Source organism: Montipora foliosa, chromosome 3 (assembly GCF_036669935.1).
Source record: "Montipora foliosa isolate CH-2021 chromosome 3, ASM3666993v2, whole genome shotgun sequence".
In the NCBI taxonomy this organism is placed as follows: domain Eukaryota; kingdom Metazoa; phylum Cnidaria; class Anthozoa; order Scleractinia; family Acroporidae; genus Montipora; species Montipora foliosa.
The window spans coordinates 7,049,041-7,075,547 of NC_090871.1; the positions used below are offsets into that span (position 1 = coordinate 7,049,041).

At 40.8% G+C, this 26,507-nt stretch overlaps 1 protein-coding gene across 1 annotated transcript; it reads right to left on the bottom strand.

The window, feature by feature from the left end:
• Nucleotides 1-3,372: 3,372 nt before the first annotated feature.
• Nucleotides 3,373-26,250, bottom strand: LOC137996622 (AT-rich interactive domain-containing protein 1B-like). The gene is made up of 11 exons (XM_068842126.1): nucleotides 25,111-26,250; nucleotides 15,840-16,142; nucleotides 14,680-15,124; nucleotides 13,827-14,201; nucleotides 13,080-13,286; nucleotides 11,296-11,516; nucleotides 10,285-10,335; nucleotides 9,534-9,615; nucleotides 9,212-9,306; nucleotides 7,456-8,608; nucleotides 3,373-6,083 (listed from the first exon to the last, which is right to left on the bottom strand). The coding sequence occupies exons 1-11, from the start codon at nucleotides 26,047-26,049 to the stop codon at nucleotides 4,183-4,185; spliced, it is 5,772 nt and encodes a 1,923-aa protein (XP_068698227.1). The 5' UTR covers nucleotides 26,050-26,250; the 3' UTR covers nucleotides 3,373-4,182.
• Between the last annotated feature and the right edge of the window lie 257 nt (nucleotides 26,251-26,507).

The window sequence follows — 26,507 nt, forward strand, 5'->3', positions numbered from 1 at the left end:
TCCTGTTTCACATCTGTCAACAACTCACATTATTATGACTGCAGGTCGCTGCACCTTTTGGGGATGCGATCGTACGCGTTGAAATCATCTGTGCTTTGTTTTTGCGCTTCCAGATGCATTGCAATGTTCCAAATTATTTGTCACACCGGTACATCGAGGGAAATCGATCGAAAAACCAACAATTATTACTTCGAATACCTGAATAATCTCGGTTGTCTTTTTTCGGTGCAACGAAATGCACAAAGAATTTCATGTATTCCGAGCAATTAGGACGCGGGGATTTCATTGGTTAAGCTATGCGTGATAACCCCTAGGGAGAGGTTATAATTGAAAATTACATCTTCCAGATGCAAAACAAACGAACCTGTGAACTAAAGGATAAACATAACGTACACGAAAGCGAATGAAAGGATCCTAATAAGAAATTTTTACACCAGTCATACTGGCTTAAGCCGACTGAATTGAAACGTTAAATGGTTGCAAAATCCACGTTATCTCTGTCTTTGTTAATTGGTACTTTAGCCATGCGTGTCAAAAGAAATTGAGTTCTTGGGTAATTACCCCGGGGGGGGGGAATCCCATATGAAACAGACGGGAATGCTCGTCGTCTCGCTTAGGGGTGTAAATTTTGGATTTTGGTCTCGCTTAGGGTGTTCCGGGCAAAGCGCCAATATTTTATGCCACCAAGGTCTCGTTTAGGGTTCCGCGAAGTAACACAGAATTACGCGAAGAGAAACAGATATCAAATTTCCTTTTAAATTTTCTTTTTAGATAAAAGCATTCGATGATTATGCCTTTTTATCATTAAAAGTCATTGCGTGTCGTATTTTTGTGTTTTTAAACGGTCTCTTTTAGGGGTCAAGATTTGCTTAAGCCACGCCTAGATTGGTCTCCTTTAGGGGTTAAATTTAAAATTTCCGACGAGCATCCCCGTCTGTTTCATATGGGAGTCCCCCCCCCCGGGGTAATTACTCGATTACTTTGTTCAGTGCAGCAAAATGGACAGTTGAATTACGGGGTGGTGACTTCTTTGCCTAAAAGCAACTCACTTAACGAAACTGTCCTTTTTCAAACAACAAGGATTCAAACAGCTTCAATTCTTACAGAGTTCGATAAAAATCCGGATTTAAAACATGCGGTGGGGCAACCAAAGCGATGGGAGCGGTGTTGGGGTTTCAGTGTGAAAGTACAAACGGCTACTAACACTCTTATAACTCTTTTTTCATTATTACTTTATTAACCTGCAGTCTGCAGTCTGCATTTTACCCTCAGTCTGCATTTTATCCCTAGTCTGCAGTCTGCAGTCTGCGTTTTACACTGACTGTTATTTGGGTGGTTTTTGGCAACAGAGGTTAATTATTCGTAATGCGATCGCTTCCGTTGCCGTTAGCAATGGGTCGCAAATTTGACACTATCGCATTATCACATTACGCATTGAACCACGTTATCTATTATTCCTAAAAATCTAAAAATATTTATGCCTTATCAGTTTTCGGTCGAATTTAAGTCCAAGAAAGCAGATAAATTGCAGAAAATATTAGTTTTGCATCCAAAAATTCGTAATCAACGCTAAAATGACCAAATTTTGCCTAAAAAACATATTTTACTGTTATTTTTCTTAAATTTTTTCGTTCGACTTTCGCTTTTATAAAATGTTTCAGTTGTCTGTAAATAAGTTGTATGCTGCTGGAAAGCTTATTTTCTTAGCTTTAAAATGATGTATTTTTCCCCCTAACTTTAAATATTTTTTGAGAAAAAAAAACATGTTTTGGCGATGGCTGATTTACCGCGGTTTTCTCGCGGTTGGGAAAGTAGGAAAAAGAGTTAGGCCAGTAGCCAGGTTTTTAACCTCAGAAAAGGATGTGTTTCGTCGTACGAACGTGTGAGGACCTGTGAGCCAAAGGGCCTCTGCTGGTATGACTTCTGGGTGACCCCTTAATAACTTCTTACTAACCGAGCGCGAGGGCCGTACTGCCAGGGAAATATTGGCCCGAGGTCGTGGCAGTACGGACCAAACGCAGCGAGGTCCGTACAAAAACGACCCAGGGCCAATATTCCCCAGTACGGCTCGAGCTAGCTCGGTTAGTAAGTAGTTTATTATATGGTTTTTTAATTACCTTTTGCTTTGTTTTTGCAAGCCCGTAATCGGCCCGTGGGCCAGTCACAATTTGCCTGGAACGCTGCACGTACCACAGGCAACCCAGTGCACCCTCACGGAGGATCTAGTTTAACGTTTTTCGAGCTGAAGATCACTTACATATTGAAATCAAGTGGGTGGGGACTGGAAAAGAGTGAGTTGCCATGAGAACAAAATGTTTTATAGCCGTAGGTGTGTTTTCTGTAGAACTATTAGCCAACCAAGTTTCAATGGTCTGCGCTGCAAATATTGGCAAAGATAGCTCTATTTATATACTCGATGTAATATTGGGTAAAGAGTATGACATCATCAGTCATCTCATTTGCATATTTTACACATTTCTCAAACTTAAAATCTCTGGAACGAATGCAGGTATTTGCAAACGGTAAACGGCATTTTCATTCTTTCATGGAATTCTTTGTGATACGCCTAACAAATCGTGAGGTAAAAATTTGATCATAGTGGCACTTTAAGAAACGACGACGGCTACGGCAACGACAACGCCAAAAAGCAGTAATATTATTGGTTACAAGAACAAAAAAGATCGCGTTGCACGTGCGGCACGCATTTTTTAACATTTCTCTCCCGTACTCGTCAATGTACTCGTCAAAACTACTATGAAATTACCAAATTTAAGGTTTTGACGACAACGTGGACAAACTACAGTGAATCTTTCAGTCTCACTCTTTACATCAAATTCGGCCGTACTAATCCTGTTATAGGACACTTCGCCCATGTTGTACAATGTAAACAAAATGGAATGATCATGAAATACTCAGAATAGCTCAAAGAAGTATGTCATTCTCGAAGTGTGTTGGAGAGAGAGTCCTTCGATTCGGCCGGTCAGTTCTGTCAGATGGAAAGCGTCCTTAAGGCCATGTTGCACCATGAAATGTTTCGTGCAACTTGTCTCGCAATGTTTTGGCGACACTGTGACGGGAGCAGTTGCACAAAACATTTCACAGTGTAACAAACCCCGCAACGGCCAAAATCGTTGCGAGACAAGTTGCACGAAAAGTAGAACCTAATTCTACTTTCGGTAACGGCTCTTGCAAGTTGTGTCGCAACGATTTTGGCCGTTGCAGGGTATGCTATAGTGTGGAATGTTTCATCCAACTTGTCCCGCCACAATATCGCCAAAACATTGCCAGACAAGTTGCGCGAAACATTTCAGTGTAACAGCGCCTTTAGTTATCTTGGGGTGATGCTAAGCGAGGGTAAAAGCCCAAACAGATGTGAAAAATTGGCATTTTTAATATTTCCTTTCCACTTTTATACTCTACCTGACGGAACACTTCCTAACATAGTCATCTATCGAGGCGCTATTTTTTACACGTATTTTTTTTTATATCAAACATTACCTGGCCTCTCTTTCGGTACTCTACAGGAATAGCAAAAACTGTAAAATTTAACTGTCTCGTTTCGTCAAATCTACAAAAAGATTCCTTTTTCCCAGAAATACTTCTTATGTTATGGACAGTCAAAATTTTACATATAATACAACGGATAAGTAACGTATTTAATGATTTGAAACAAATGTAACCGAAAAAAACCGACCACTAGCATTCGAACGCTTCTGAGAAACCTTGTGTCGCACAGTGAAAAGGATGCAAGACAATTTTTCTAGAGTAAGACGATATTCTAATCGACGCGTCAAGTAAAGTGAAACAACTCAAACTGTTTCACAATTTAACGTGAAATTAAGTGTCCGTGACTGCGGGTATGTCAAGGCGAACTTATGGAATGTGATGTTTAGGAAATGCAAAGACACGCTTATAAAAGCCAAGTACATTTTATCCCACTCTCTTAACTGGTAACTAATCTTGTTAATTCCAATGAACATAATACCAATCAAATCAGTTTTTCTTTTCTATTTTATGGCTGAGCCAAGGCTACACCAGTCAACAAAACAAAAAAATATGAACCTTGCTCTTAGAGAGCAAAGTTGTTTTTCTCATGGCTCATAAATTCCTCGCCCATTATGAAAATAATCGCTAACCATGCAAACGTTGCGCGCGCGTGTATTTCGCTCGCCTCGCTACGTTTCACCTCGATAAATAAAACAGGATCTCCGCCAACTGACTGGTGATCATATTGTCCAGGATCCTCATTATTGCTAAACGCAAGACACGCTGCTGAAAGGGCAGGAAGAGCGCTCGATTCGAGCGAATACGCGCCAAACACACCAGCGTCGAGGCGGCCCTACGTAACATGTCAACGCTTGTGCCGCAAAAGTTCTCCGAATGGAATCCCGCCTGCGCCAAGGCGCTTCCTGAGGAATACGCACTCATGTTGGTAGCCGCGTCCTCAATGAATTCCAGCAACATTGATATACAAGCTTTGCTGTCGCCAAAACCAACAAAAGAATTCTCTCCTTGCGCAAGGTTGGACAAAAGTACAAGCGCCAGTTCACGGGTCACAGGGTTGCCCCTCTCGCCTACGAGACGAACCAACATGGCATACAACTCCTCCACGCGGGTTAACGGAGGAGAGGAGAGCATCATATCCACATTTGACTCCAATATACTCATCTTGGCCAGAGCCTCAAGGGCAAGCTGCCTGGGAGAGAGTGAGGTACCCGGAGTAGCGGTAGGCATTGGGTCTTGTGCAGCAGCAGACGGACACACGAACCAGTGCAGTAACCCATCCAGGAGAGGGGCGCTGATGGCCTCAGGGTACAGAGACATGTCAAGCTGGCCTGCCACGTTAGCCGTGATCACCAATGCGTTTTCACGCAATCCTTCCAGGCAGTACCACCACCAGTCCTGCCTGTCATCGCTGGGGCATTCCAACTCGACTTCATCTTGGAGATAAGAGTGACGATAAGGGACACGCTTGGCGTGTTGATGATGCAGAAGTAACAGACGACCAACGATTAACAGTAAGCCCGCGTGACGAGACATCTCGGCGTCGTTTCCGGGAACAAACGAAAGCCCTCGAAGAATGTTTGACACGCAAAGGCAACGCCGTGACACGGCGTCTTGGCTCTCAGTTCTCAAGCAAAGTGGAGCATCTTCTTTGCCGAAAGATTGTTCCTCGATAACAGGGTCCCTTTTCACGTTTATTTTAGAAACAACTTCTGTCTGAATGTATCTGTCTGATTCAGAATCTTCAGTTTCAGAATCAAAGTCTAAGTCAAGTTCTTTTTTTAATCGTTTGGTGAACAGTTCTTCCTGTTGACTGCCGCAAGTGTCGCCACTTTTTTCCGCCTCGAGAGCCTTTGTTGACGACTCTTCCCTCTTCACACTAACCTCAGTTTTAGAATCGAAGTCCTCCTTAAACGCAGGACAAGTCGAAAAAGGTTTTAAATCACCGCAATTAGAGAGGCACTTCTTCCTTCCGGAACAAAACACGTCTTCGCAAAAAGCCTCTGACTCTTCAAGTTCAGAAAAACGTGTATTATCAGTCTCTTTTTTTATGTCTGTTGTATTATTCCTTCTTTCCACTCCTTTTAATTCGCTACTCTCGACAAAATCCCTGCCTGGCATGGATCCGATATGCGTTTGAATATGCAGTGTAGTATCACCACCCCCCATGAGCCAATCACTCGCTCCGCTCTGAAATCCTTCCTTGCTAAACTCGAACGTGGATCCAACGAGAACGGCCGTAAAACTTCGCTTGGCATTGAGGTTTACTCTTTCAATTTCCAGCTGCCCCTCTTCCAGCCTTGAACCCTTCACACCTTCCCTTTCCCCCTCTTTTCGTTGCTCCACTACCTTTGTACCGACATCTATTTCACTCTCGCCAAAGGTGTCGAAAATCTCGACCAAATACCGCCGGAAGTGATCGATCAGGTTATCCAAGAGACCCGGCAGCTGAGCCAACATGAAATAGGTGACGGTGTTATCGTCGTATAGCAAGATGTTCAGGGTATCTAGCGCCCATGTCGCCTCGGATAACAATCCGGATTTTAATGACATCATGACTCGCCAAGCTTCCACGGGGCCTGTGAAGGCAAAAGAGCACTAATAAATACTACTTAAGTTAACGTCCACAGCCGCAATTAATTCTAAGAGAAAGTTAAGTCATCATCGTGTCAAACGAGTTGAGGATTGCTTTCGAACGTTGGCTAAAACTCCACCAATTTCTTTGCACTGTTGTCACATGTTTACGCCACTTACCTTCCTGGGATTTCTTTTTTTCTCTTAATTGGAGGGTTAAGTTTGATTGGTAACCTGTCATATCACTTAACGTGGTATTAATATACACTTATTATATGACTAGCTCCGTGAGCGGGCAAGATGGACCAAATCGCGCGCTCTAATTGGCTACCCGAGCGGGCAAGATGGAGCGATACTGCCCGCTCGGGATTTCTCGCTTGGTCCCGCAAGATCAAAGATCATTTTTTGGTGTTTTAAGTCATATAATAAATCCTTTATTGACCAAGATTGTTCGGTCAAGATGACTGGATATTGGCCTCGTTCTTTTTTTGCGTGTTTATGGACCTCGACTTCGTCTCGGTCCATAAACACGCAAAAAAAGAACTTGGCCAATATCCAGTCATCTTGACCTCACGCTTGGTCAATAACCCATACTTAATGTATGGTGTAAGGTCCCGAGGGAAACGTCAGGCCTCGGTTGTTCAAAAGGTGGATAACGCTATCCACCGGATAAATCACCATCCAGCAGATAAAAACTATCAAAACCAAATGAGTTATCCATTGGACAGTAATTTATCCAGTGGATAGCGCTATCCACCTTTTAAACAACTGGGGCCAGGGGCCCGTTTCTCGAAAGTCCCGAAACTTTACGGGCCATTTTCGGGTGTCACAATTCCCTTTGTATCTCACTAAAGGAGAGGATTGAAGTCGTCAAACTTCACAGTCATTTTTCTTTTTGTTACCTTGAAAACATGTTAAAAGATCGGCTTTCCAAAACAAGCGGTTTTCAGTTTCACAAATGGCTTTTCGGGCCCGGAACGTTTTCGGGACTTTCGAGAAACAGGCACCAGGTCTCGAGGGAAAACAAAGCTAACTAGTTTCCTGAGAAACCAGACATTAAGTGTTTTCCCTTCAACAATCGCAGCAAAACAAACAAACGCGGGCAACAACTGGCAGAATTGTATCCCGGTCGGGATACATTTGAATTTGATTAGGAGCACGTGTCCAAGAATCAACCAATTACAGTGCCCGTTTTGTTAAGTGAAAGTGTAGGTATGTAACAACGAGTCTTGTGTACATTAATAACCGGCCCATGTTGCTCTGTTTTGCCTGAAAATGAGGTCGGGGACGACGGCCATATGTGGTTCTCAAGACATCGGACAGATTTTCTCAATACCGAGGGTTTTCGTCGGTAGAGTAAAATACATTTCAACGTACCTAAGTCACGGGACGTAAGCTTGCGTTTCTTGGTAAACACTGGTCTTGAAGCCTCCACGCAATCAGGTGGGAATGTTGCATCTCTTTTGATAGCAGCAGTATGAGCTTGAGGCTGCTGCTGTTGTTGCTGAGACTGTAGTTGTTGTTGATGCTGATACTTCGCCTTTTGTGCGGCCTGCATTGATTGCGCCATAGCCTGCTGCCTCGAAGAGGGAGACGGCGAAGCAATGGGACGATAAGGTGGAGTGGCCGCTGAATACGGGCCCTGCTGGCGACTTGGGTAAGAACCATATGGTGGAGCCGGAGGAAACTGAGGTTGATGGCTACTGGACAAACGAGGGCTTCTTAGGCTATGGGCCCCAGGAGGATAATCAACCATGTGCTCTGGTTCGGTCGAAGGGCTGTATTGTGAGCCCCATGACGGGTGTACTTTCTCTTGGGAACTTGCATTGGGTATCATGGAGTGAGGTGACGAGGGAGGTCCCATAAACGATGGGCTTGCACGTTGCTGGTACTGCGAATGATGGTAGTTGGCGGCTGGTGGATGTCCTGTCTGTGAGCTGGACTGCTGAAAGAATGGCGACATCGATGACGGATTGGGGTACATGTTACGCTGCGACATCATGTACGAAGGGAGCGCTCCCTGTGGTAGATTTGGCACGCTATGTCTTCTGTTATCCCCACTATACGGGTATTGAGGCATTCCAAAGGTATTCGATGAAGTCGATTGATTCAACTGGAAATTGCCAGTCACGTCCCTTAAATCGGGAAATAAATTACTGTTGTCGAAGCCGGGTTCCGCAAATCCATCCCTTGAATTATAGCCCGCGGGTAGGCCCGCTGAAGACTCTATTTTCATTGAACCGTGGGATGCATGAACAGAAGAAGCGTCGGCTGGTCTCTGACTCTGTGTAAGACTACTGGTTGGTATTATTGCCTCTGAACATGTCACGGTCGCATTTGGAGGCGGTATACCTGATCCTTCTAGCAAGTTTATCTTGATGTCGTCGAGGGAATTAGTTTTGGTGTGTTTCATTTCGTAAGACAATAGATATCGGGAGTACTGGATTCGAAGAACATTCACAATACTCGGCGAGTCTGTTGGCAGGTTTAGCTCCTCCAAAACATCTTGCCATAATTTTCTTCTGACCACCTAAAAATAAATTTCATTGAGTCTCACTGACCAAAAAAGCACGTGTGAAAGATAACAAGTAATGCTTCCTAAACGGCAAATATCAAGTGAAGACACAGGGCATCGGGAACAGAATTTGATCAACAGAGTGCTGGAAAAACAGGAAACAATAGACCACTTCACAGTTGTGTGCTTAGTGACCTGGCCTATGAATGAAAGTGAGGCTGGAGTTGACCTTGCTTTGATAGAAACCTCACTGTGCTTTTCTTATGAAAATTCCAAATAATTAGCATGAGAATAAAATAATTAACATAAGAACAGCAGGGAGGTCTGTATTACAACAAGGTCAACTACAGCCTCGCTTTCATTTAAAGGCCACGTAACTAAGCACAAAGCTGCAAAAAGGATCTATACCAAATTACCAATGGTAGGAAAGGGTGGAGATGCCGAAAATGCGTGGGATAACGTCAATCTGGTGAAGACGGCGGGGGAAAAAGGAGGGAACCATGGATCAATGCTGACGGCTGTAAATAGAGAGAACAGTGCTGAGCAAGAAGATTTGGGTAGGGGAGGGGGGAGGGGGAGGGGGAGGGGGAGGGAAAATGGTAAGGACAGGTAACTTACTTCCTGTACGCCGCCTCTTTCCCTGACAGCCGTGTAAAACTTGTAAAGGTCGAGAGGCTGCCTTTGAAATGCTGGAACCTGCGTGATCTGGGTACCTAAGAGACAGACAAGACAAATACCAATTTGAGTGATGAGTTGAAATTGCCTCATGCATTCCAATTCGTGGACTAGTGATAAATTGCCATTCGAGTTTCGAGACCATCCTGGCCGACATCCTGGCTGTTCTCATGGTTTTATTTATTACATTAATTTTATTTCTACTGAATACCATGAACACAAATGAAAGAATCCGAACATAATACGATAGTCTCTTTAACAATACCTTGGCTGTTCATAAATGCCTGATATTTGTCGAGAAACTCTTTCCTCTCCAGTTCATCAGAAACTTCATACAACTTGGAGAACTAAAAGATGAAGAGTAACAGAAAACAAGAAACGTTGTATTCGAGTAGCATGAAAAAGAAAAATATGTAAGTGTAACTGCCTTTTTTAAAGCGTAAGCGCTCTTTCCTTTTATCACGGGAACTCAATTCTACAACTCTTGAAAACACTCAATCAAACTCAACATGGTAAGAACTTTAACTGGTAGAAAAAATCATTCTCTGTAATTATCATTAGTGAGCTTTCAAACACACAAGTGGCTTTCGTGAAGTTCCTAAGAAGCACATGTAATTTGCTGGGAGTCGATTTACGGAAAAACCCCTACTCTTTTCGAGAAGTGAGTGGGTTCTTTAACTTCCCATACTATTTGGTTTCCAACAAGGGCTACGAGACGGGACCTCCGGTTTACAGTCAGAGTAGGTCCGGCCGGGAGTCGAACTCCCGCATGGCAGCCCGATGCTTAACCAACTGAGCCACCGGTGCAAAGCATAGTAAAATTGAATTTGGGACAGAAAACAAATGCAGCCAACAGTAAGTGGGTGAGGGAGGTTAACTGTGGTGCAACCACACCTGCATCTTATGCCACCGGACCACGCGCACCCAGAACACGTTTGTACATACTGGTCATTACGTTTCTTTCTTGGTGCCCCTTCCAAAGTGGAAAAATAGAAAAAGGGAAGGATGACACTTGCCTTTTCATACTGCTGTTGGGGTTCTCTTGATGATGGGAACTGATAGGAGGACTACAACAAAAACAAGTAAAAACATCAGATACTGCCCAGAAATGCAGTGATTAATGTGTCCCCCTTGCTCTTCTCACGAGCTTCAACACTAGGGAGTTTTAGCAAAGACGACGGGTACGGCTACGGCAACGCCACAAAGCAATAATATTATTGGTTGAAAAAGGAAAAATGCTCGTGCTGCACGTGCAACACGAATTTCCGTGCATTTCTTTGCCGTACTCCACAAAACAACAACGTGAAATCACCAAATTTTAGGTTTTGACGACAACGTGAGCATATAACAATGAAAAAGTCATTTTCAGTTTTGACTTTAAAACCGTTCGTACCCATCCATTTACAGCATAGTTCGCCTGTATTGTACCATGTGAACAAAACGGATTAATCGCGAAATACTTGCGATAGCGCAAAGTTATATTTTGGACTAACGTTTTCGTTGCTGTAGCCGTCGTCTTTGCTAAAACTCCCTATTACTCGCATCTGAGAATACAGACCAATCAACCTCACAAATTGTCCCCCACCCTCCAGTCCTCAAATATAAAATAAGCAGCAGCATAAAATTTACCCTCACCAAAAAATAACTATAACCCCCTACAAACTTACTTATTGTTGCAGACAGGTAGCAAGTGGGCGCAAATATAATTACGGGCATTTTTGGACATACAGTAACTGAAAATCATTGGTCGTAATTTCAACTTGAAAATCCCTTGGTGAGTTATCATTCCGCAACAAGATCCTCTCAAGTGGAGTTCAGGGGTTTCATTTGAAGACTATACCGCCGTGTATGTTGTTAGAAATGTTGTCCCTCAACGCCGGCCACTCTGCCTTGATTTTCACTCAAACCCTCGTAAAAGACAGGAGTGACCGCCGCTTACATGTACATTGATCAGCCCAGGCATCTACTTCAAACGTTACTGAAACCCCTAGGAGTTTTGGATTTAAAGGGCTGTATGAAAGTCTTACCATAGAGATGGGATTGTTGGGCAACGACGGATTGATTTCATCCAGATCATCGAATGATGATGTGATGGACACGCCTGACGGAGAAACCCCAGGAGAAAGGCCAGAGAATGTGGACAGAGGTGAAGTTTGAGGTGACCCTGACTGGTCCTCTTTCATCATAGCAGACATGTCAAGGTTGGAGTTGCTGCTGTGCTGTTGGGTCTCACCACTGCTGTTTTGACCTGCAAAGATAAGGGGGGGAGGGGGGGGGAAGTAAATTGAAAGCGATAAAGCGATTTATCAATGAGTCAGTCAGTCAACTAATTATGGCTAATTCGCTATTTTCACAAATCCCATAATGCAGTTCATTTTGGGTGTTATTTGCATTAAAATAATGGATATCCAGTTCACTGAAGCATGATACAGTCCCCAGAGTAAATGACATGTATGAACCCCCCCCCCCCCCACCCCCTCAAAAAAAAGAACGTATATATTGCATTACCAAGTAGTTAGGGTGGCAAGGTCCATGATTTCGGTCCTGCACTCACCACTAACTGGAGTTGGTCTGGATAATACTACCTGTAATTAACCAGTCGTGGGAGGCATGGTGGCCTCGTGGTTAGTGTGCTCGACTCCGGATCGAGTGGTCCGGGTTCGGGTCCTGGCCGGGGACATTGTGTTGTGTTCGTGGGCAAGACACTTTACTCCCACCCAGGTGTATAACTGGGCACCGGCAAAATGCTCGGGGTAACCCTGCGATGGACTGGCATCCCATCCAGGGGGGAGTAAAAAAAATACTCCTAGTCGCTTCATGCCACAGAAAGCGGGATAAGCTCCTGCTCTGATGGGCTACTCGGCTTGTAAAAAGACTTTACTTTTACTACTAATTAGTCAGCCAGTGGCCCTTCACCAGTTGGGCAAAGTTGTTAAGATTTTTTATAGTTGCAATGATGACTATTATTTTGGCATTATTACATAATGTGTATGGCTAGTGTTTCTGGCCAATATAACGCATGCTCTGATTGGCTAAGAGCAGCTAAACACTATGGCATTATTCTACCGTAACACCGAATGGCCAATTATGGATTAAGCAAATTAGTTTGTTCTTCTTTAGAAACGTTCTGTTAGCCATATAATAAACAATTTAAAGCCTTGACCATTCGGGCATTACAGCAAAATCTCAAGCCTTGCCCTAGCTGTATTGACCGTGCTGTCGCTCAGTCAATGCGGCAAGGCCTCAGTTTGAGATTTTGCTGTAAGGACCTCACTCTCGGTTATAAAGTCATTAATAATGAAAAGAAAGCCTGAAAAATTTAGGTTTGAATGGAACTTGTACCCATAACCTTTGCGATACCAGTGCAGTGCTCCACTAATAATTAGAAAATAATTAGGATAGGACGTGCACTCTCATTGGTCAATAGCTGTGTTTTAGATGAGAGTATGTAAACACGGCTGTGACATCACAAATTTTGATTGGTTAGGTGTTGTCAGATGCACATTTTGATTGGCTGGTAGGAAGCAAGAGCATGTATCAAGAAAATCTGTTTCAATCAAGAAGTAAAAAAACCAGCATTTTCCTTCACTATTTTGTCTTATTTTGAGAAATATTTTATAAAAGCAATACAGGACTTCTTCCTTGTTTACATAGCCTCATCTAAACACTTGGGGAGTTGGGAGAATTCTCAACAGTTATGAAAACCCAAGACACACAACTGTCTTGCATTCCCCCAAGTCCTCTACTGCTACATTGAGCCATATTGAAGCTCAGCCTGGTCACTTTGTAAGTTCACAAATTTTGAGCATACCATGGGCAGTAGACACTTGTTGCCGTGAAGGAGACGATTCCATTGTAGGTGGTAATGAGCTCACTGACGGTGGAGCAGATCCTTGCAATGGGGGCTGTTCACCATTGTCCGTAGGCAGTGATGTCTCTCCTGCCCTCATAGATTCAATCATTGCTTCAACATCCTCTGCTGTCGGCAATTCATTCAGTGTAGGTGATGGCACACGTCCTACAAAGTCATCAAGGAGTGTCATTAATTTTTTTATGTGAAAGCTACAACAAAGATCAATAATTATTGCAAGGAGACATCTATGCAGACAAATAATAAAAGAATAAACTGTTTGAGTGAGGCCTTGAGCTGCGTCTGAAAACTTTAATCCTAGCTTTTGCTGCTCTACAACCAAGGAAAGATTGTGGTAAATGTAGTCAGAAAATTAGTTCACACCTACTGTAAATCGTATACACAGTGTACATTATAGTTCAAATGATAGCGTTAGCATTATAATATTAGTGTTGTGTATCGAAATAATAAAGAAAAACTATTATATAATTTGCATACAGAGTTCAAGCTACTGTAGTCAACCTACTGTGCTACATGTAGTATTATATTTATTAATTTCACAAGTTTGATACAATATTTGCATCAAATAATTATGTACAAGATTTACACTGGCTCACCATTGACAATACCCAGCAAAACCTCCCATTCACATTGAATGTGTCACTGATTGCAGTTGTCACATTACTTTGTCACCAAACAATTTCAAACCTGTTTGCACATTTCCCATCATGGATCCCAACTGCATTGGTGACATTCCTGAAGGAGTTGTGTTTTCTGACACCTTACTTCCCATGATCATCTCCTGAGGACTAACATAAGGTGACCCTGAAACCTGGGCAGGACTGGGAAATCTTGCCCCAGAATTAACACCTTCAAGCACCCCTGCTACAGCAGCAGCGCCTGGTCCTCCTAAACCTGAGCCTCCTACACTGACTGATGGTAGGCTGCTATTTGTTGCTGGCATCTGGTTAGCTGGCATAACGAATGGTGGAGCAAGTTTTCCAGGAGGATAGGTTGGCATGCTTCCTGTTGAAGTGGGGCTATCTTGTCCAAAATTAGGCATGCCAACAGACGGTGATGTTCCTTGAAATGAAAGATGTTGACACCAAAATTTAATAAATAGTTCACTGAAAAAAGCAAATCCACAGTACTAAAGTACTGTAAGTTTGGTCACTCAAAAGAGCAGCAGGTACAGCAGCAGCAAACCATTCCATTCACAAAACAACAACCACAATATGAACTAAACTCAGTTCCCATAGCAAAATCACAAAAGGAAATGACATCCAAAAGAACAAACATACAAACGTTTCTTGCTTTGGGTAAGTGTTCTTTCAAATCACCATTTCGACTCGATACACTGCATTGATCAGACATTACTAAAGCATACAGTATAATTCAACTTTCAATCCCAGGACTCAATCTTTGAGTATATACATAACATACTCCTTGTAACTCCATTGTAACAGATACGATAACTAGGTTTCACCCGCAATCGCCTTTCTTCCGTAAAGGATAACAAAATGATCACTAATTTTTGCCTTTGGTTGTGACATTTACATACCATCGGGGACATTCCGCAACGGTGATCCTAGAGTAACATTTGGAGAAGGAGTGTGCCTTGCATGAATGGAACCAGGGAACGGTGGTGGGTTGCCCCGTGAGTATCCACCTTGGGTGCTTCCGTATTTGCTAAGCATTTCTGAAGATGAACCCATCCTTCCAAGAGGTGGGTTGCCATAAGATGCGGGTGTCGATGGCATGGCATGCTGTGGATGCTCTGCCATCCTACTTGAACCAAATTCTTGTCCTGGTAAATTCTCACTTGTATTGTTAGTGGAATACCTTCCAAACATGTCGCCAGAGGCTGGTTTTGGCAGGATGGGCTGCGGATGTGAAGATGGCATTCTCGGCATTCCCGTTGGTGGTTGTGGGTATGACTGCTGCTGTTGTTGTTGTTGCCTTGGCTGCGGTTGAGTCATGAATTGCATTTGCTGTGGAAACTGAGGCTAAAATGCAAGTTTTGCAGATATCACATTAAAAGGGAACAGACATACTGTCCTCGTCATTGTTTGTTCCGGTCTCTGATCCCTGAGAGACAAGACAATTCTACTTGTCACTGGGGGCTTCTCTAGGAGTGAATGGGATACATATGAAGGCATCTCAGTAAACATATTTAGACCCCAATTTTAAGCTTACACATTCAATAATAATAATAATAATAATAATAATAATAATAATAATAACAATAACAATAACAACAACAATAACAATAACAATAGATAATAATAAATATAATAACATAATAATAGTCATAGCTGATTTCTTGGAGGCCTGATTTAAAAACAACTTAGGAGCTTATGCTAATTAGGCAAAATTCGCAAACAAAATTTCCTCGTAACCTTTTCATTGAAAACAAATTCCCTTTCTGGCTAAAGAAAGTTCTGTCCTACAACAGTCAAAAGATTATACTTTCCAGTCTTCTTATGTGCGTGGAAAGGATAAGCCACTAGTGGGAATGGTAAGGCACTGTTTATAAAAAAAGAATCCAATGTTTTGTGTTGCTCTCTCCTTGGTGGTTTATCATGTTGGGTAAAGAAATCCTCGCATATCTTATACTACATAAGGTACATGTATTATACTCAGCGGATGGCCAAATAATGCAAGTGACATTATAAGAAGGCTTTATAAGAAGTAACAAAATAACAATTCTCGTGCAGCTACCTGAGGATATCGATGCTGCATTTGTTGCTGTTGAAATCCACTGTAATCCTGCGAGGGCTTTGGCATTTGACCTCCCATTCTCTGTGCCACCTGTCCAGCAAGATTTGGCTGTCCCACTGTTGGCCGTCCCATGGCCATGCTCCCATAGTACTGTTGTGATTGCGGCGGCATACCTGCTGCCTTCATGCCTCCTTGCTGCATCATGTATGGTGGATATGACGGAGGTGGAGTTTGTTGGGATTGCGACTGCTGCTGAGAGTTGCCCATCATCATGTAAGGGGACTGCTGTTGTGGAATTCCTGACTGTTGAAAATTAGCAAATCATTGTATATACTTTAGCACTCATTTGACCCATACAATTACTGATTAGTCTTCACTAGCACTCATTTGACCCAAAAGTGAACTGTCCCACGGAGATAATGTAGTTACACTACAACATAGAAAATTGATGTAGCTACACTATCACTACTTTCACACAAAATGGATCCGGCCATAAAATTAATGAGGTTACACTTGTACTCATACGACCCAGTTTGAACTGGCCAGGCACAAGTCGTTTCCCATCTTGACATTACAAATTCCTTTGAAGTTCGTGAAATCTGATGGAGAATACCGTAAACACTGGCGTATAAGCCGCACTCGCAGGTAAGCCGCACCCCGAGTTTAGCAACTTACATTTTGGAAAAAAAATTTGAAACAAATTGAAATAAATCAAAAGTGGAGTCTTCACAAAGATGTCTTACATGTAAATGCACTGTTTCTTCAAGTTTCTTGCACGTGTCAACCCGCCCATTAACGCACTAACATTTAAAACAGAAAATACTAAAACTCTTACCTATAATTTTGCCTTTTTAATAGTATGAAAATCCGACTAGGACATAAATTTGATCTTTCTCTGGCATTTTTAATCCAGTATTTTTCATTCCTGTCCATTTCTCATTAGAATTTACATGCAACAACACCTGACAAACATTTTGGTTCGTTTTAGCTTAGTAACCAGGCATTCTCACTCAAGGTGGATCAATTTCTGTCGAAGTGTCGTCATTGTAAACAACTTTGTGGTGGAATGGAGATTCCCTGCTGAGTGAAGTTCACCTGCTCAAGAAAGGCAATGTTAAACCGGTTTAAAGATCTTTTAACAAAGAAGGTTTAGTCATTGTGTAAGCTCAAACAAAAACGGCTCTTTTAGGAGCCACCAAACGCAAAAGCAATGATCAATGCGTAATGTGGTATTGTTTTATGAAGTTCTTATTAATTTGCTGCACAGGTCTATAATTTTTATACAGACTTAAGAATTTTCGCTAAACTTGTTAATTTATGCAAATTTACGGCATGGTGTCTAGATGTTCTCGCAGATAAGCCGCATCCCAGATTTGATCCGAAAATTTTAAGCAAAAAGGTGTGGCTTATACGCCGGTGTTTACGGTATGTGTAAACCCATGTCTCTTGCGACTGATGACCACCAATTTTGTTGACTTTTTTGGACTTCACTTTAATGTCAGCAAATGTTATTTGTCAATGGTATTTGTCAATTTGTTGACTTTTTTGGACTTTACTTTAATGCCAGCAAATGTTGTTTGTCAATGGTATTTGTCAATTTTGTTGACTTTTTTGGACTTTACTTTAATGCCAGCAAATGTTATTTGTCAATGGTTTTCAGCGAAAGAGGATTCTGAACAGCACTTTCAATAGGTCCTCAAGGGTATGTCAAATAGGAGATTGCCTTTGACTTCACCACAAGGTAGGTCAAATGTTTTCCACATGCATGTCCAATGACTAAGACCTCAAAAACCAACATTTAACTTAATTTGCACTAATTTGTTGTTTTCAGTTTCAATGTCCCCAATCAGTGCTCCAGCGCTAGAAGACTAGACACTTAAAGTTCCTTTGCTTTCCCTCTTTTCCTATGACACTAGAATTAATATAGTCATAAAGCCGCATTTACCACCTAAGCACATTGGAGATGTATTTGACACGTGACATAGAACAGCAGCTAAACAAAATGGTCTTATTCTTGCACTTGACTGTTCATTTGACATGGTGTAAATCCAATTTTTCATGCCATGCAGAAATCATTTTACTAATCATCCCTGTCGGTTGTCTACCATTGGTGGAATGTTCTTTGCACAAAAACAAGTAAGCAAACAGTAACAATGTCATTGACAAACACTGGCCCTGGTTTCGGAAACTGAGTGCGTGTCGTAGTGCAGTAACTTGACACAGGGCTTCATTCCATAATTGTCAACTGAGCTGCATCTTGTTTTCGAGGGCATTATATGTAGCTCTTATAGTACATGATATTGTTTTGGTATCGTAAATCATTATAGTGCCAAGGTAGATGTCTTTGGTAAATAGCCCCCTGAGAAGACTTGTAGTTACTAGTAAAATACTGTGAAGAATTGTGTATAGGCCCCACTTGTATATACGCGGCACCCCCAACTTTCAAGCACGATTTTGGAAAAAAATAATCAATAAGAAACTCCAAAAAAGCACTCTTGTAAAGAAAAAGTTGGTTGTTTGTTCACACGAAATCTAATGTTTGTATTTGCAGCGACATTAATAAGTTAATCAACTCTGAAAATACCTTTTAAAAGCTTCTTTTTAATCAATTTCCCTATTCCCTGTGAATGACAACAGTTATCTTCATTGCTAAGGCCCACAATTGAAATGAAAACGATAGAATTTGCACAAAAACACGCAGGAGAATGATGCAAAACGTTTGCTTGGTAACCACGCAGTCATTTAATGAGGGAAGTCTGGACATATAAACGTTTGCTTTGGCATCAGCTGTGGGTGGTTATCATGTTTATCAAGATGTATGGAAGCCATCGATCGGAGAAAAACGCAATGAAACAGTCGGTTATTTGCTTCGCGAGTTCTCCCAAATAGTGTGGTATTTTCTTGCACGTAGTGGAGAAATCAGTGTTGAGGTGATCGGTTGTAAACGACATTGTAAGCAGCAGTGTGGAGGAATGGAGATTCCATGCTGATGACTAATAAAGCAGTTTCTACCTCCAAAACGGTGGAATTACCTGGTGATAAATAACCTTGTCTAGGAGAGAGAAAATTTGACTTTGCAGAAACTATGGTCACAGCAAACAGTTGTTAGTAACACCCAAGGCAACTTGATCACCAGTGGCAGCTGAAATTAGTGTCACTTTTTTCGCAATTTGTGTAGCCAAAAGTACAATATTTAGCAAAATTGAACGTAGCACTAAAGGGCAACCGTCCTTAGAATTATAATTCTCTTTATTTGAAAAATAAATGTGGAGAACTCTAATTTTGCGTGTAGTGTCATTTTTTCCTATTTAATATTTCTGCTCTGTTGAATTTTCTTACATAGATTGCATTGAGGGTGAAATTTTACTTTTTTAACTATTTCATGCAAATTAGCTGTTACGCGTTACACGCTGATTTTGAAACTATTTTCTTGCATTTTGAAGATTTTTTTGTTCTTATGTTCTTCGAAATGATAATTTTTTAACATATCACTTAACAACAATCTCTGTTCAAGTAAGGTAGAAAATTTGAACGAAATTCGTCATTAGCTTGCAAAGATATTGGAAAATATATTTGAGCAACCACTAATGTACATGTGTATCGTGCTACAAGTCTGATGGTAACTTTTTATACTCACTGCACAAACTTTATGTTGTTTTCATTTCACAAATTTTGTTGCTGATGGCAATTTTTTTAATTCTCGATCAACACTTCCCAAAAACCTCCTGTTGCTCTTCCTTAAAACTGTGCATCATTATTTATTTACTTTTGCATCAATAATTGTTTTGCATAAGGCTGGCTAACAAAATCTGTACCTTACTTAGTTCGCAATTTTGAGTGTTGAAATAGAATTTTCGGTCCTATGTTTCTGATAGCAAGTCGTATATTTTGAGGTTGCCCATCCAAATACTAACCCTGCCGGACAGGGCTTAACTTCAGTGAATTTTTGTCGTAGAAAGCTGTCAGACGCTCAGAGTGCACGCTCAAACTTGTGGTAAAAAAGAAGTGGTAAGGGAACTTGAAAATGATCAACATGTCAGCCTTGAAGCCAATGTTTCTTGACTCCCGTTTATTTTCTTGAATCTTTCTGGGTTTAGTACCGTAAAGACTTGTGTATAAACCACACATTTTTGCTTAAGTTTTGGGCCAAAATCGCGGGTGCGGCTTATCCATGAGGCCATTGCTTTCAGAGGGAGTAAACTGGCTTGTGGGGGTCACAAATTGAACCGAAAACCTTTAGTAACTAATGATGAAACATATTGAAACCTGTTATTGATCACTGCTTTCGGTGGTTAGAAATGATGGCTCCCAAAGGAGCCGTTTTCTTGCATCTTCAGGTTCTAAACCCGGATCTTGTGCGCAAGTAGTTCTTTCAAGCATTTCATTTGCACTTTGTTTGAGCTGTTAAAATCTAACTGGAATGGAATCTCCATTCCTCCACACAGCTGCTTACAATGTCGTTTACGACCAATCACTTCAACACTGATTTCTCCACTACGTGCAAGAAAATACCACACTGTTCGGGAGAACTTCCTGGTTAGAATTGGTGGCTCCCAAAGGAGCTGTTTGCTTGCATCTTCAGGTTAAACCCGAATCTTGCTCGCAGTAGTTCTTTCAAGCGTTTCATTTGCACTTTGTTTGAGCAGTTAAAATCTAACTGGCGCGTCACAAATTCTTGCCGATTTTGGGGATCATTTGTTGAAATTCAAGTACGCTTCCAACAGACCTACACAGGCCGCTTCCGCTTCTTAATTTTTCATACAGATATAATTTTTTGAAAGAAAAGTGGAGCGACAAATTGCATGAATAAATTACAAGAGAAGAAAGATGCTATCAGTGAAATCAGTGGACACGAACTAGCCAATATAATGTACATGTTTACCAATCAGCAAAATTGAAGTAGTGTTGCCGAACGTACACTTGCACTCGATGACTAAAAGATTTTGACATAATGTGAAAACTAAGTTGTGATTTTTTTAAGGTTTTGTTTAATTCAGAAGAGCTCATCTTTCTCTTATTACTGGCAATTTTTTTTAGCACAGTGCCGTGGGAATTTCAACACAAACAAGCTGATGAAATCTACATTTTTTGCTGATCAATCGCATGATAAAGATGGCGATAAAAATAGTTTTCTACCGTTTTTCTTTCCATTGAGGAAACTACTGTTGAATGTTTTTTAATGCAGGCAGAGAAGTTGACCCGGCCTTTAAGAGTAAAAATATTATGGTCAATAATGTACTTAAACAGCTTTCATACTATTTTCATTAAGAAAATTAAGAATGGAAAAGACAAGTGGGCCGCAAACAAAAATAAATTATTGTTGTAATTCACGAAAAACGTACATTAGTTTTGTAGTTCATGCACTTGCTGCAGGCCTACAAATCACTCACTCACTCAGACAGCCCCGATGACAATATGGGAGTTACAATTCACTTCAGAGTAAAGCCTATCGCTAGTATTTTGGGTCACATGACATTTCCGAAAGTGCAAGGAGAAGATCATACTGAATGTCGAGGGAGGAGTTATCCATTCATACAACTCTAAAAAATAGATTCCAATGATTTCAATATTTGCTATACAAAGCAGCAGGCAAAGGCACTTTTAAAGCACTAAAATTGTCATAGGAACAAATCTGCAGCCTGAATAGATTAAGGAGTGCAGTTTCTAAAGAAACTGGTGCTGAGTTGGTGGGGAACACAGAAATGGCTTTATCTACTGGGTTGATATGGTAAATGAAATTTGAAAAGCCAATGTCCCTCTGACAAAGGGCTAATCCTTGAAACATCAGCTTTCAAAGGTTTTTGAGATGGTGAATTTACCATACGTGTACCAACCCAGTTAATAAACCCATTTCTGTCTAGCCTGAATAAAGACAAAGGATTTCTAACTTTTCCAGTCAGACTAAAAACCTTGGAAAATGCCCTTATTGGGCACCTGGTGTAACATCCATTTCATAAAACTACAGTATGTCTGAACTTTGTGTATGTACTTCTTTCTATGACCTTCTCCCGTTACCATGATCAATACAACAAAAGAGTCTTAGTCTGAATGGAGAATTATACCAACTACCTCCTGAAATGTGATGTATGATCCACCTGTAGCAAGTACAAATATTAAGGAGAATCTTGCCTGTAGTTTCCCAAACCACTGTAAGAGTGATATTTTCCTTTGTAAATTTTAAAATTGCTTATTTTTTCCAGTGGTAAAATGGTTAAACTTCTAAACTGCATCATTAAACAATGTGAAGATGCAGCTGCATCTGTCCATGGTGATTAAGTGAGGTGGGTAAAATTAACCTTGGAGTACAAGATTAGATTGGAGCAACTACCTCCAGTGACAATATCACAAAAGTAATATAACTGACACTATGATATTTTTAGACACAATCACAACAATGTGAATTGTACCAAAGGATTACAGAGGTTTAAAACTGAATTTTGCCCTGAAAAGTCACCATTAATGTACAGTGTACAGTACATTAACTCTATCACAAGAATTGTTAGTTATACCGCAATAACATTTCAAGAATATTGGGCCACATACGGTGTGTGTAACACAACTAAAATAGCAGGTGAAACACACAACCACTGAGACAATAGTATTTCAGAAAACATTAAAATGTGTGCACTGGTAAAAGTTGTATACGAGTCAGATAAACAATTTGTCAAAATGAACAAAATGAAAATAAAAGTGACACTTGATGACACCAGACCTGCTATCAAGATTTTTTCTGTTCACAAGTCTTGTCACTTACAGCACTTTACAGTTTTTCAGATCAACTGATTGTTAAACAAGTTATTATTTTCCTATGCTAACAAGTTTGAAACCTGATAATTACTAGTCAAGGATTAGGCCAATAGGAGTAAAATAAAATTCTAGGGCAAACCCTTTAATGCCTGTTTTCAACAAAAAAAAATTGAATTTAAACTCAACGGATAGTCTTAGTACGAATAGATGCTAATTGTATTCTTAAAGAAATTTACAATGTAGCTAAAAGGAATGAACATTAAATTGACAAAAAAGGAGAAATTTGTGAAAGTCCTTATTTGTCATTGCTTAATTCACCAAAGTGGGTTCAAAATGATCTTTATCCAAAGCGAACTTATTTCAAGGGCCACGAGGAACATCAATCACCAGTAAGTGACTCTTGAGTGCGCATGCAGCTGTAATGAGGCATTTTGGCAAAACTTCCGGACTGCAATTTAAGACATCGATGTTATGGAATGATTAATCCCAAGCATCATCAAGAAAATGCAATAGACATGGTGAATGAGTATGACTCATTCCGTAACCTTCAAATATAAAATAATAACAAAAGTGCGGCCTGCAACAGTTTTATGAAATTAAAGAAAAAAGGTACAAACACAAAGTGGAACCACAGTAGGTTTTTGTTTGTAGCATAGTTTTCTCTCACAGATGCAAGCTCCAGCAGTTTAGGAAGTGAACAGTAAAAATGTCTGCTTTAACAAGAGCGAGGAACTGCTCAAGAGACTGGGATGTTAATAATTAACTGTAATAATTTTTACTATAATTATTACAATAGAGCAATTCAATGACCTGATATCAAGTTGAGTTCAAACATTCCTTGTTTTGCCCCCCAGAATCAGGTCAGGTCTTATACTCATTTGGTTTACAAAAACATCTTGTCCATGAAATATACCATTTGTGGCAACTTCACAGGTGGAAACTTGTGCATTTTACTCTGTCTTATGCCAGACAATTTTTCTCATCAACAAAGGCCAGTACAGATATAAAAAGGTTGACAAGTATGGAAACTCTAGGGCAGACCAGCGAGCCACTTACAATCACAGCATCACAGCAGCTACAGTTAATTGTTTTTTCTCTAAACTTATACATAACTCTTTACCACTGGTATAGATGATGAACCATCACATAACAAGACTAAAGCAGGAAGCCTTTGGATGGAGAAATACACGTACTTGGGTTTTACATGGCCAGAAAATTCTGAAATTCACCATGCATAAACCTTACTTACAACCTTTTCAATTATTCACCAAAACATTATTTTGTGTGCATACACTAAAAATTCTATCCATCAACCCTTTATGATTCAGTTACACGTAGTTACACAGCGTATCTTCTTTTGTGAAACATGAATGGGGTCAAAGGAGGAATATTCCTTTTTCACATCTCGTCTAATTCCCTTCTTTTTAAAAACAAGAGTTTCACCTAATTTTTTTAAGTACATGTGCCAAAGTAAAAAGGCAACTTGTAAATGACTGTTATTAACAGGCCAAATTCAAAATGACACAAATTTTTCTCAATCAAGTATCCAAGGGATGGACTGAGCAATTTTCATTAGCATCAGCTGATAACAGATAATTTCGTCACATGGAAAAGGTTCTCTGAAACTGCTCCAACTTTTTTTTTAAATGAAAAGTGGAATGACATGTCCATACAACACACTTTCACCAACGTGTCGCTGGTCATTATCATTAAACCACAAAGGCTAAACTGAACAGCAAAGATTTTGCCTCTCTAGGAATCCCCTAGCAATACTTTAAACTGAAGGCACAAAACTAAAACATGAAATCTCGAGACATCATTAAATAATATTATTGGCAATCTAGTAAACCACCAAGCTAATTGCATGCTGCACTGCAAATGTCAGCGCATAACACATTAGCCAATTTTAAAAATTAAAACAATACACTGAAAGAACAACGAGATAAGACTCATAAGCTGTTTACGATAATAAAACAGACCAAAAGTAACTATGGAATCACTTAGCACAATAATTATATAACCATGACAAAGAAAGTAATCCCAAGATTTTTATAGAAATGTGAGGTCAACCATAAATGTCTCCTAAATTAATCCTTTCAAGGCCAATGACTGATCTGCGTCTAAGAATGTCTACAATTATTTATAAATTGTCACCGCCAGAGCCAATCAGACAAACTGGTAGATAAATTACACAGGTGGTTATCCAGGTTTAAATTCTATTGAAAACTGTACACAAAAAGTATCTTACCGGGCATCAAGTTGTACGTTCACGAAGAGATTTTTTTTCCTTTAGCAACGCTACAACTCGCTTCGCACTGCTTTTAGCGTGCTTGTGAAATTCGATCACCCCAACGCTTAATTCGACTCCGCCATTATGAATATTCGGCCGATAAATATTTCAAGCGTATGTCTGCTTGTAACCGTAGGAATAGTTAGCCAACAATCTCTCCACAAATGAAACTACGAACGCCTTAAAATACCAATAAATGTAAACAATCCGTTAATGGTTATAATCTGCTCTTACCTGCAATTGTGTGCGGCCCATCGGCGGGCCAGGAGAACTATTTGTTGGTAAATTTGATGAACAATGGTTCGACGTCTGCAGCCGATTCTGCCACTGAAACTGCTGGTTTGTAATCATATTTCTATCATCTGGCTGCGAATTAACCGTTCTTTGGCCAGTCTGCGACGTGCTCGAGTCCTGGCCGTAATAAGCTGGCGAATAAGGGCTCGGCGTTTGGGGATTCAACCCCCTTTTTTGCTGATTTTCACTCTGAGCAGAAACAAAGCCTTGCTGGGAGCCATATTGTTCTGATACGTTCGGCGCTCTAGGTGCGATGGGAACTTCGCGAAAGCCGTGGAGTAGCATTTCCTGTCGAGGGTTATACCGATTGAACCGGTCTTGGGGTGTTACAGAAGGTTGATTTGTCGCCAAAAGTTTTAAATTTGTGGGATTAGAGTTCGATTGAGAGAGATTTCTAGACGATACGACCGCGTTCACAGCAGAACTTCCTGGGCCGAGAATTGATGAAAGTTGATTGTTTAGATGAGCAGATCCTAAAGTTGTAGCTGCTCTAGACTTGTTTGCTAGTCCGGGAGTTGAATTCATGGTCATTTCAAATCCGTTAGCGTTAACCGTTGCTTGGTTTGAACCACTCGTACTCGACGTCGCCATTTTGTTGGGTACGGAATTTCCCTTATTATTGTTGTCCGCGGGATAATGTTCCGAACCTCGAATATAATCACGTAGCTCTTCCAAAATACCTTGGTTTTGAGAAGCTACAGGACTATTCGAACCATTCTCTCGTATGTACGGGTCGAGGAAGAAATCTTTGCCCGCTCGTGGAAACGTAAAATGATGATTTCTATGTTCCGTGTTGGATACAGGCTCCTTATTGGTAAGCTGAAGGCGACGACTGTTTGCACCACCGTTACTCGCATCAACCCGAGCAGTTTGCGCCATTCAGTAGCGCCCACAGGCTTTTCACGACACCATAACGATTAAGGAAAAAATTCCAAAGCATCTGAAATTCTTTGCAGACTTGCACGTGTGGCTGTAGCTCGCCTAGCGATGTTAAACGTTGTAAAAAAATGCCGCCTTTATGGATTGCTGACGGTGAAAGCTTTTCACACACCAGCAGCCATCTATAATCAGCACGTGTTTGAATGACAGGAGCGAGGACGTTACGTCATCAGGGCCATAAACACTGCGCACGCAAGAAGCCGGGACATAAACTAACGGTTTCCTCGTATAGCACTCGTTTAGGTGCCTTAGCTTATCACAGGGGTCATTACTCTTTTTTTTGTATTATGTAATCTTATATATGTCTTCATCAACGGTTTAGATTTACTGGTTACTCATTTTACGCTCCAGGAAGAAATCATATGCTTACCGTATTGGAATCATATATTCACCAGAAT